Raw genomic sequence first — 11,586 nt, forward strand, 5'->3', positions numbered from 1 at the left:
GGTGGAGCAGACTGAATGGGAAAGTGATTTCAGTATTAATTTCTGAAAAATCCTTAAGGTTGGGAAGTCTGTTTGTGTTGTTTGCTCAGTGCAAATCTCTTTGGTATGAATTGTATCTATCTGATCAGTAATTCTGCGTGAAGGTATTCATGTCATCAGGCGACGTTGGTAAAATATGGAAAATTGAAAGAATGCTGGAATACAATTTTCTGTTATACAGTTCACATGAAAACCCAGACAATGTTGATAGACAAGTGTTTTATTCATTTTTAGTGCCTTTTCATGAAGACAAATATACAATTCTTCAAGATCAATTTAGAAAGAATCCCTCATACGTCTGAACGATCCAACAGTTGAGCTGGAAGCGCCCCAGTCGCTGAATCGCCTGTACTCTCCGGGTCTCACGAAGTACTGGCGGCCTCTGTAGTTGGGCTGATCATACATGGTCCAGAAGCCGTCCATCACGTTGCAGGAGTGGATGTCATGGAAGCGGAAACGGTCATAGACGGATGGGCAGTCATCCATGAATTCCATCATCTGTCCTCCAAAGTCAGGTCTCTCGTACACCCTCATTCTGTAGGAGCTACCTCTGTGCTGGAATACCGAAACACAACATTTGTGATGCAGCTGTGAACAAATCTACATTAATATAGAGAACTGAAATGTAGGAGGGGAATCACAATAATGATCACTTCTAAATGAAGATTTTATTCATGAAAACAAAACAGCGATCTAAAACATCTTTAAATTATTTGAGCAAATAATTAATGACTACAAATCATGTAATATTTTCTGGGATCTCAAGTCCACAAGCTTTGACTCTTGCCAACCAGCGCTTAATACCTTCCAGAATTAGAAATTGCGTCCCTCAAGAGCACACCATTCCAATAACCCATCTTTGGGACTTCTACGTGTATGTGGGATGCATGGAAATCTCAGCTTGGTTTGGATAATCTTAAGCATGGTGAATGGTTTCCGCATGTGTCAGACTCCCAACTGACCAAAAAAAATCCAATTACAAATGACCTGAAAACTGAGACTTACATATGGGTAGGTACGGCATGATCTGATGTTGTCATTGTAGCCCATCCAGCGCTGGTAGTCAGGATACTCTCCCCTGTTCAGAACGTACTGGTATCCCATGTAATTGGGTTTCTCGTACAGAACCCAGTAGTCGCTGTCAATGCGGATGGAGTTACAGCGGCTGAAGTAAGACTGCAGGTCGGCACAGTCAGAGCTGCACTCATAGTGCCGTCCCTGGAAGTTCTTGTCCTCGTAAAAGATGATCTGAAAAAAAGCCACAAGTTCAGTCAGTAATTTATCACATTCAGAGATCTGTGCTGTGAACTGTAAATACAACGTGAGAAATAAAGTTTGGCCTTACCTTTCCCATTTTGAGCTCACAGTTAACTCAGCAACTGAGTGGATGTGCCATTGCTTCCCTCAGCCTGGTATTTATACACTGGACAGGGAGGACACTGTTAGGAATACGTTTGTTATTCTAATGACTCGGGTCTGATCATCAGCAGAAAATGCTCTTTGCAAAAAGACACCTGTATTCATAACTATAGCAGCATTCATCCATGCTTTGCATTTTGCTTTGGCATCATTTACATTGTTCTGCGACAACACATAGTCCCTATGTTAAATTTCTATCTCATTTGAGTTTACTGTTTCCATGAATATTTTAATAATATGGCCTTTATAAAATAACAGATCAGATGCAGTTGTGGTTTTGTTAAATTATTTTAGGTGTTTCTACAACATATGGAGTATCGGGATTAAATGTTTCAAGATTAAAGAACTGTTTGGAAACCGAAAGCAAAGGGTAGTAGTTTAGGATATTTGGCAAGAGGTAGTAAGAGGTGTTCTGTAGGGATCTGTGTTAGGATCACAGTGGTACACCATATACACAAATCATTTGAATTCAGGTGTGGAGATGTGTTGTCAAAATTTAGAGATAACACTAAATTGGTAAACAGTAAAGTGGATTGCTTTGGAATGGAATGCTGGAGGATATAAACAGGTTTAGGAGATTGTAGATGAAGTTTAATGTATGAAAATGTGTTCACTTTGGCAGGAAAAATAGTCTAGATAAGAGGAAACGAAGAGGAGAAGCAAGGATATCTGGGGATTCAGAAACACAAAGTAGCTACACCGATAGATAAGACTACAAAAAAAGGCCAATGGGGTCTTGAGCTTTATATCCAGAATGATAGAGTATAAAAGTGAGGAGGTGATGTTGAGTTTATGCAAAACCTCAAATCATGTCATACCTACCCATCATTTGGAGTTTTGTGTCCAATTCTGGTCTCCATACGATTAAAAGGATTCACGCTGCCTGAAATAGTGGTTGAATCAGTAAGTAAAAATGCATTTAAGAGAAAGCTAGATCTTCACATGAGGGAGATGGGAATAGAGGGTATGGGGGGGGTGGGGAGAGAAAGGAATAGGTGAAGACTTATGTGGATTACAACCACCAGCAAGGACTGGTTGGGCTGAGTGGCCTGTTTCTGTTCTATACATTCTTTGTATGTGCTGTGTGTTTTGTGCCCTTGTTCTCATTATTTTGCACTCCTATAGCCTGCAGCATTCTCATTATAATTGTCCAGACCATTAGTGTCACCTGACTTAGCTGCAGCTCTTTAATCTATACATTGTTCAGCCTGGAACCAACCAGTTGTTTCCAACTCTTCTATTGCTCATCTTTACTTGAATGGTTTATCTCTGCCACAGTCACACTTTATACTGCTTTACTGTAATAATAATAATCCTTGCATTTGATATAGTGCTTTTCACATCTTCTAGACGTCTCAAAGCGCTTCACAGAATATACTGTAAAGTGAATTGACTGTATATTTTATAGGCGAAACAAGGCAGCCAATTGTGCACAGCAGTGTCCCACAAACAGTCGTGGATTGAAGTAACCAGTTTATTATTTTTTTTCTTGAAGAATTATTATTGGGCATATATTTTCCGGATTCTTTTCCTACCATCTCCCAGCGTCTTCACAATACACAATAAAATACAATTCACACTTATAGAGCATCTTTCACATCTGGTGGATGTTTCAAACCACTTAATAATTTTGGCTGGGCACCGAATCTGAGGCTAGGAGCCAAGGGAATAAAGAGAGGAAAGATAACCAAAGACGTGATCAAAGGGGACATTTTGAAATGCACGATGAAAGAGGAGAGGGAAGGACCAAGTAGAAGGATCTGGAAATGGAGTTCCTGAGAGCGGGCGCCGAGTAGCTGAAAGTCTGCTTGCCAATGGTGGGATAGACAGAACGTGGGACTGTTACAGTCACCACTTCACCTTCTGTTAAAAATCTCTATCTGTGACCAGGGCTCCCTCTGCCTCCTCATCCTCCTGAATATCTCTGCCATGTTCGACACAGTCGACCACGCCATTCCTTCTCCACCGTCTCTCCTCCCTCATCCACCTTAAGTGGTATCACACTCCGATAGTTTGAATCCTACTTAACCAACCACCTCCATTTCATCTCGGCAAATGGTTTTTCCTCCTGCCCCTCCCCAGTCCTCTGCAGCGTACCCCAGGGCTCCATCATTGGCCCTCTTCTTTTTCTTATCTATATGCTTCCTCTAGGTGATGTCATCCACAGACACAGGGTAAATTTCCACATATATGCAGATGAAACACAAATCTACTTTGCCTCCTCCAGTACCAACTCGAGGTCCACCGATGTTCTATCAGCTTATCTGGCAGACATCAGGGCCTGGATAAGTGCAAATTTCCTGCAGCTGAATGTGGACAAGATGGAAGCCATACTCCTGTGGATCAGAACTCCTCATCCTCCCTGGTCTCTCCCTCACACTCACCGAACCAGTGCGCAATCTAGGCATCCGGTTCAAACCCCAGCTGTCCTTCCTCCCCCACATCCGGTCGCTGACCAGGACCACTTTCTTCCAGCTTCGCCACATTGCTTTTGGGGTACTTTACCCCAAAATGCAGTCAAAACCTTTTTGCATGCGTTTGTCACCTCCTGCCCGGACTATTCAAACGCACACTCCGCCCCACCATCAGAGGTCGCGCTTTCAGCCACTACCCCCCGAAACTGTGGAACACTCTCCCTCAATCCCTCCGCCTTGCCCCCTCTCTCCCCTTTTTCAAGTCCCACCTGAAAACCTTCCTCTTCGACCGTGCTTATGGCCACCCCCTCACCCCCTGCTCAGATTTAGGTTCCGTCCACAGTTAAATGCTCTGAGACGCTACCCTGCATGGAGGGCACTATATATATGCAAGTTATTGTTGTTAAAAGTGTCCTTATTTGTGTTTGTATTGTTGAAAGCGTCTAATAAGCCAGTGTGCTGTTTGAGTTATTGGAAGCTCATGCATGCGCAGCTACCACGTATAGCTTTAAGAGCAATTTAAAGTCCATAGCCAGTAATTTAACTTAAAACTAAATTCCTTCTTAGCGACGTCAGGTCTAGTCTAGGCAATTTATCGGGGAAAAGGATTGGCAGGACCCAGTGGGCAGAGCTGCAGCGATACATTGTGAATTTGGCGGGGAAAAGTATCGGAAGATACTTCCTAAAAGGGGCAGAGTTTACAGCCTATAGAAGGAGCGAGCACATGGGGCTCGGGGTCGTTGCTTACCTGATGACACCAAAGGTATGTGCCTGACTGATACTGAGAAGTAGTCCTCCAGGTCAGGAATTGGTTTCTCGTGCATTCGTTTCACTAACTCATTGTTGAGTGGCTGCTAGCTGGTATTTAGTTAAAGTTAAGGATATACTGTGTTGATAATTTTACAGATCTCAAAAGATTCAGTGAAAACATTTCATCCCAATGTCAACCTTCTGATTCTAAGGTCAAAACTGAACTGACTGGGTTGCCAAAAGGTAACCCTTATTCATATTATTAAGGATCCTCGCTGCCTGAAGCAGTGGTTGAATCAGTTAGTATAGATGCATCCAAGAGGTAGCTTGACCTTAACATGAGGGAGAGGGGAATAGAAGAGTCTGGGAGGGAGTAAGGAACAGGTGAAGACTCATGTGGAGTTCAAACATTGGCACCGACTGGTTGGGCTGGTTGGCCTGTTTCTTTGCTGTACATTCTTTGTATGTATGTATTCTTTGTATGAGGGCTCTGTCCTCGGTCCCCTCCTCTTCACCCTCTATATGCTCCCCCTTGGTGACATCATCCGCAGACATGGGGTTAACTTATAATGTATGCGGATGACACCCAACTCTACCTTTCCTCCTCTACCCTCAACTCCACGACCACCGATGTCCTGACAGCTGCCTGTCCGACATCGAGTCCTGGATGAGAGACAACTTTCTTCAGCTCAACGTGCGTAAAACTGAGGCCCTCCTGATTGGCTCACGTTAGCGCCTCCGCACCTCAGGCGCTGACAGCATCAGCATCCAAGGCTGCACTCTCCACCTCTCAAAGCCAGTCAGGAACCTCGGGGTTTTGTTCGACCCTGAGCTGTCCTTTCTCCCTCATATCCGCGCCACAACTGGCACCGCCTTCCATCACCTCTGGAATATCGCCAGACTATGGCACTACCTCACCCCTCACGCTGCTGAAACTCTGGTCCACACCTTTATCACCTCAAGGCTGGACGATGGGAACTCTCTCCTCACCGGCCTTCCCGGCACCTCCCTCCACAAGCTGCAGGTCATTCAGAACTCTGCAGCTCGTGTACTGTCCCGCACCAGGCTTCGGGACCACATCACTCCCACCCTCACTCGCCTCCACTGGCTCCCCATCCCCCAGAGGATCGAATTCAAGATCCTCATCCTCACCTACAAGGCCATTCACGGCCTTGCTCCCTCCTACCTCTCTGACCTACTATCCCCCTACCTACCTGCCCGTACCCTCCGTTCCTCTGGCTCCGGTCTGCTCCACATCCCCCGCCCCAACCGCCCTACCATCGGTGGCCGGGCCTTCAGCCTCTCAGCCCCAAGGCTCTGGAACTCTATCCCCCAGTGCCTTCGCAGCCTCCTCCCTTTCCTCCTTCAAGGCCGGTCTCAAGACCTTTCTCTTTGACCGTGCCTTCAGCTCCCCTCTCGACTCTCTACCCCCTCCTCGTTCCCTCCCTTCCCACCCCTCACCCTAACCATTTCCCCCCTGCTCAGGTTCTGACCCAACTGTACAGCGCCTTGGGACATTCTCCCAATGTGAAAGGCGCTCTATAAATGGAATCATGTTGTTGTTTTTGTTGTTGTATGTGCTGTGTGTTTTGTGCACTTGTTCTCGTTATCTCACACTCCTAGAGAATTAACAATTGTATAACATATGATTTTCTATATTATAAAATCTCTCTATATATATATAAATGCACATAGGAGCAGTAGAATTGGTAATATTGTCACACAACTACTTTTTTTCCACACACACTGACAAAACTTTAATACTTCACATGAAATTGATATGATAGAATCTAGTTTCTGAAGAGCAAAGGCACTATATATATCATAAATCAATAACCAGGATATATTCCTTCACCCAGATTGTTGTGAGAATATGGACCAGAGGTCCAAAGGTGCAGGATCAACTGATCTATTAAAAGAAGATGGATACCTACTTGGGATGTAAGGGAACAAAAGGATGAGGAGAAGAGCCAACGTAATTAGATTTAAAGAGATGCCATGATTTCAAAAAATGGTGGAGCAGACTGAATAGGAACGTGGTTTTAACAACAACACAACAACTTGCACTTATACAGTTCCCTCCATGCAGGGTAGCATCTCAGAGCGCTTAACATTGACGGAGCCTGATTCCGAGCCGGGGGAGGCGAGGTGGCCATCACATCTTTCTGAACACTGTGGCTGAGATTCTTCCCATTCAGCTCCTGTTAATCTTGCATGCCAAAGCCTAATGGGTAGGATGGTCCTAGCTGGACAAGCAGCGGGAAGCTTGTCAGATAGTGCTCTTAACTTGAATTCCAGCAGTAACCCCAAAGCACAGTATGGGGTCCCCAAGCCTTAGCTCTCGTCCACCGACATGTGATTATAGAATTAGGCAAACAGGATGTGTCCCTCGATGAGAGAGTGCCATTCCATTTCAGACACAGGAAACTTATATGGGTAGGTGACATACATATGTGAAAGCCTTTATCCGGGTTGGATGATCTTTAGCATGGTGATGCATTTTGTGTGCACTAATCTACCTTCAGGTGTAGAAAGTAAATGAGAAGTAAACAAAAGACACTAAGCTTTCACATTGAATATTGGCTTAAGATTCATATTTTCAGGCAATGAGTGGAGAAGATCTTTTTCTGAATATAGCTGGCATTTCAGTCATCTTCCATTCCATTGTCCAGATGAAAGTTGAAATGCTCACTGTTTTGCTATCAATACTAACTGTAGCAGAAGAACTCCTCCAAGCATACAGTTGTCAGAGCCTTCAACGTTCATGTGGGATGGCAGCTTTTCCTCCAAAATCTCAGCACAGAAAAACATCAAGAATTTACTATTGACAACAAAACAAACAACAACACAATTGAGTCTGGCAACTGCATATCGTCTACGTTTTTAGATATGTGAATTTATGGATATGACATGCAAATTAAACTTTTCAGTTAATGGAACCTGTTCACAAGTGTAATTGCTTTCCGAGCCAACACATTTGGCTTTTCTACTATAACCTGTGTCCACACTTGTGGCAACATAAAGGCTGTAAATAAACACTGGGGTTAAATCTGCTCAAAGTGTATGAAAAGCAATGAGTAAGTTAACGGTTATTTAATACTAAGCAGTTATTGTGTTTTTTTTACTGATTTCCAATTTTTTGCACCTAAAAATGGACTTTGGAATTTTTCAGACACAATTTTTACACATGTAAAATGATCTAATCAAATTTAGAAGCGTTTTAGTGTCTTCATGTGAATAAGTAACAATAGTATGAGTTTATATGCTTTGGAAAAAAGCAGAGCATATGAACTCATATTATTGTTACCTATTCACACCCAACAATTCTAAACTTTAAAAAGAATGCTTAAACAAGGGTTAGGGGGTATGTCCATTTATTTCTGATCATTTGATTATTCTCTACGATGCAATAGGTTTAACATCATGATGTTATGTAGTGCTAGTCATATAATTTTCCTATAAATCAATGAATCGCATGATATAATAGTCAATTGAAGGAGTTTTATGAGGTTCAGAAATATATCAGCTTGACTTGATTTTAAACATGGGATAGAAATCCCTCATACGTCTGAAAGATCCAATTGTTTACAAGGAAATTCAAACAACGAAAGTAATAGCCAATAACTTTATTCATGTTTATTGTTATTTCATGAAGGCAAATAAAATTCTTCAAGACTAATTTAGAAGGAATCCCTCATGCGTCTGAAAGATCCAATAGTTGAGCTGGAAGCGCCCCAGTCGCTGAATCGCCTGTACTCTCCGGGTCTCATGAAGTACTGGCGGCCTCTGTAGTTGGGCTGATCGTACATGGTCCAGTAGCCGTCCATCACGTTGCAGGAGTGGATGTCACGGTAGCGGAAACGGTCATAGACGGATGGGCAATCATCCATGAATTCCATCATCTGTCCTCCAAAGTCAGGTCTCTCGTACACCCTCATTCTGTAGGAGTCACCTCTGTACTGCAATATAGAAACACAACATTTGTGATGCAGCTGTGTCCATATCTAGGTTAATATAGAGAACTGAAAGGAAGTGATCACAATAATGATCACTGCTAAATGAAGATTTTAATCATGAAAACAAAACAGTAATCTAATGCAAGAAAATGTATAAAATGTAGAACATCTTTAGATTGTTTGAATAAACAACAACAACAAAATTACATATGTATAGCACCTTTCACGTTGGGAGGATGTCCCAAGGCTCCAGACAGACAGAGTTACGGACCCTAGCTGGGGGACGGGCTCGGGGAGGGTGGAAGACAGGGGTGGAAGCACGTTCAAAGAGGGGGGTCTTGAGATAGGTCTTGAAAGTGGCAATGAAGAGGGCGAGGCGGAGGGATTGCGTGATGGCATTCCAGAGGGTGGGGGCAGAGTGGCAGAAGGCGCGCCTGCCAATAGTGGGGCGAGCGAGGCGGGGGACGTGAAGCAGGCCGGAGTCCACTGAGCAGAGGGAGCGAGCAACAACAACAACAACAACAAGATTCCATTTATAGAGCGCCTTTCACGTCGGGAGGACGTCCCAAGGCACTGTACAGTTGGGTCAGGACCCGAGCAGGGGAGAAATGGTCAGGGTGAGGGGAGGGAAGGGAGGGAGTGAGGAGGGTGTAGAGAGTCGAGAGGGGAGCTGAAGGCACGGTCAAAGAGAAAGGTCTTGAGACCGGCCTTGAAGGAGGAAAGGGAGGAGGCAAGGCGAAGGCACTGGGAGATAGAGTTCCAGAGCCTAGGGGCTGAAATGCTGAAGGATGGTAGGGCGGTTGGGGCGGGGGATGTGGAGCAGACCAGAGCCAGAGGAACGGAGGGTACGGGCAGGATGGTAGGGGGTTAGGAGGTCGCAGAGGTAGGGGGGAGCAAGAACAAGGAGGGCTTTGAAGGTGAGGACCAGGATCTTGAACGGTATCCTCTGTGTGATGGGAAGCCAGTGGAGTTGGGCAAGGATGGGGGCGATAGGGTCACAGAGCCTAGTGTGGAAGAGGACAGGGGCTGGGAGTTCCGGATGATCTGCAACCTATAGAGGGAGGAGGAGGGAGGAGGGAAGAATAAATTATTCATGATTATAAATGACATGAAAACTGTGACTTACGTATGGGTAGGTACGGCATGATCTGATGCTGTCATTGAAGCCCATCCAGCGCTGGTAGTCAGGATACTCTCCCCTGGTCAGAACGTACTGGTATCCCATGTAATTGGGTCTCTCGTACAGAACCCAGTAGTCACTGTCAACACGGATGGAGTTACAGCGGCTGAAGTAAGACTGCAGGTCGGCACAGTCAGAGCTGCACTCATAGTGCCGTCCCTGGAAGTTCCTGTCCTCGTAAAAGATGATCTGAAAAAAACACACAAGTTCAGTCGGTAATTTATCACATTCAAAGATCTGTGCTATGAACTATGTACAATTTGCAAAATAAAGTTTGGCCTTACTTTTCCCATTTTGAGCTCACAGTTAACTCAGCAACTGAGTGGATGTGCCATTGCTTCCCACAGCCTGGTATTTATACACTGGACAGAGAGGACACAGCGAGGAATACTTTTGTTATTCTAATGACTTAGTTCTGATCATCAGCAAAAAAAAACAAATGCCCCATTGCAGAAAATCACCTGTATTTACATCTACAAAGGCATCATCCATCCTTTTCATTTTGCTTTCACATCATTCACATTGTTCGGTGACATTGTTCTGTGGCAACAAGCATTCAAATGTTAAATTCAAACTCTGTTGAGTTTGCTCTTTCTGAGAAATACTTATTGATATTTAAATAAAATTATCTTTACAAAGCGTAATTAACAATCATATGTTTTTGCGGAATGACTTTAAGCATTTCCACAGTGTGGATTGTATCAGAATTAGATGTTTCATGCGCTGTGTGTTTTTTGCCTTCGTTCTCATTGTCTCGGATTCCTACAACATGTGACCATTCTCGTTATTGTTGTCCAGGTCACTGTAAAGTGTCATCTGACTATGTTCAAACAATACATTGTTCAGTCTGAAACTAGATGTTTGATTCCAGGCAATTTCCGATCACTCAGTTTTCCTCTAATTGTCTATTTCCGAAGGTCACGCTTTAGAAAGCTCACTACCCTGGTTCTATTCCTCTAAAAGCTCTTCTGCCTCTTGCTCCTTCTTCTTCCCAGTGAACGGTCACGTATGATGTTCCTAAGGGCTCCATATTCAAACCTCTCTTTGCACTTCTCTGCATGTTTCCCCTTGATAGCAGGATGTGTAGGCATCGGGTTCATAGTTCAAAACTATCGCAAGGTTTAGTATAATGTTATATTAGAATCTTTCAGCTAAACTTGAATCTTTCAGCTAAACTTGCTAAAGTAAGTGCTGCTCTTGGATTTCATCAGAACTCGAATCAGTATTTTGTGCATTTTGATCAGGGAGAAATGGATGCAATGTTCAAAAGTTACCTTTGAGAGTGATAATTTGGGGGCATTTTATACACAGAATTTTTAATATTTAGGAAAGAAAAAATGCTTCTATTATGTTTCTGCCTTTCGTTTGGGAATGGAGTATTTTATGCTCAACTCTCAGAAGCTTTATAGTCTAACCAGAAGCGTAAAATAGTAGAATCCAGCGGGATGAAATCTATCTTAATTAGTATCATTATTAATGCTAACTGCAGTAACTTTCAAAGCACTTGTCTTGCTAAGACCACCCTAGATATTATGCCTCCTTGGATTCCTCCATCAAGCTTTATAACAACATTCAATGATAGTTTCTGGATATACTTTATTGATAATTGCAGCGTCGCCAAATGGACTGAGTGAAAACCCCTGTGATTTCAACTTGATCCATCCCGATATGAACCTTTTGATCCTAATGTCAAACTTCATCTGACTGAGTTGAACAACTTCATTAGTAAAATGGTCACAGAACTACATGTTCGATTGATTCACTTTAAGAATTTCAATTGTTCAGTTGTTCACGTGAAAGAGATATAGTGAATTTTGGTTTACTGCAG

General features: G+C 43.5%; 2 protein-coding genes across 5 annotated transcripts; both read right to left on the bottom strand.

The window, feature by feature from the left end:
* Positions 1-315: 315 nt before the first annotated feature.
* LOC103182924 (gamma-crystallin S-1-like) lies at positions 316-1,393 on the bottom strand. 2 transcript variants are annotated; one of them, XM_007900116.2, is made up of 3 exons: positions 1,385-1,393; positions 1,045-1,287; positions 316-594 (listed from the first exon to the last, which is right to left on the bottom strand). In XM_007900116.2, exons 1-3 carry the CDS (start codon positions 1,391-1,393, stop codon positions 316-318), a joined length of 531 nt encoding a protein of 176 aa, XP_007898307.1. The 2 variants fall into 2 exon arrangements, with proteins under 2 accessions (XP_007898307.1, XP_042192148.1); XM_042336214.1 differs by having other exon boundaries at positions 316-587; positions 1,041-1,287.
* Positions 1,394-8,302: 6,909 nt separating this feature from the next.
* Positions 8,303-10,051, bottom strand: LOC103182925 (gamma-crystallin S-1-like). Of its 3 annotated transcripts, none has more exons than XM_007900117.1 (3): positions 10,043-10,051; positions 9,705-9,947; positions 8,303-8,581 (listed from the first exon to the last, which is right to left on the bottom strand). In XM_007900117.1, the coding sequence occupies exons 1-3, from the start codon at positions 10,049-10,051 to the stop codon at positions 8,303-8,305; spliced, it is 531 nt and encodes a 176-aa protein (XP_007898308.1). The 3 variants fall into 3 exon arrangements, with proteins under 3 accessions (XP_007898308.1, XP_042192225.1, XP_042192224.1); XM_042336291.1 differs by having other exon boundaries at positions 8,303-8,574; positions 9,701-9,947; XM_042336290.1 differs by having other exon boundaries at positions 8,303-8,574; positions 9,695-9,947.
* Between the last annotated feature and the right edge of the window lie 1,535 nt (positions 10,052-11,586).

Source organism: Callorhinchus milii, unplaced genomic scaffold (assembly GCF_018977255.1).
Source record: "Callorhinchus milii isolate IMCB2004 unplaced genomic scaffold, IMCB_Cmil_1.0 Scaffold6, whole genome shotgun sequence".
NCBI classification, from domain to species: domain Eukaryota; kingdom Metazoa; phylum Chordata; class Chondrichthyes; order Chimaeriformes; family Callorhinchidae; genus Callorhinchus; species Callorhinchus milii.

Excerpts from the sequence above, each read along its gene's own strand:
- LOC103182924 (XM_007900116.2), bottom strand. Across the intron at positions 595-1,044 it reads CATGCCGTACCTACCCATAT|CACAGAGGTAGCTCCTACAG; the intron begins GTAAGTCTCAGT and ends TCGGTATTCCAG.
- LOC103182925 (XM_042336290.1), bottom strand. Across the intron at positions 8,575-9,694 it reads CTACCCATACGTAAGTCACA|GTGACTCCTACAGAATGAGG; the intron begins GTTTTCATGTCA and ends TGCAGTACAGAG.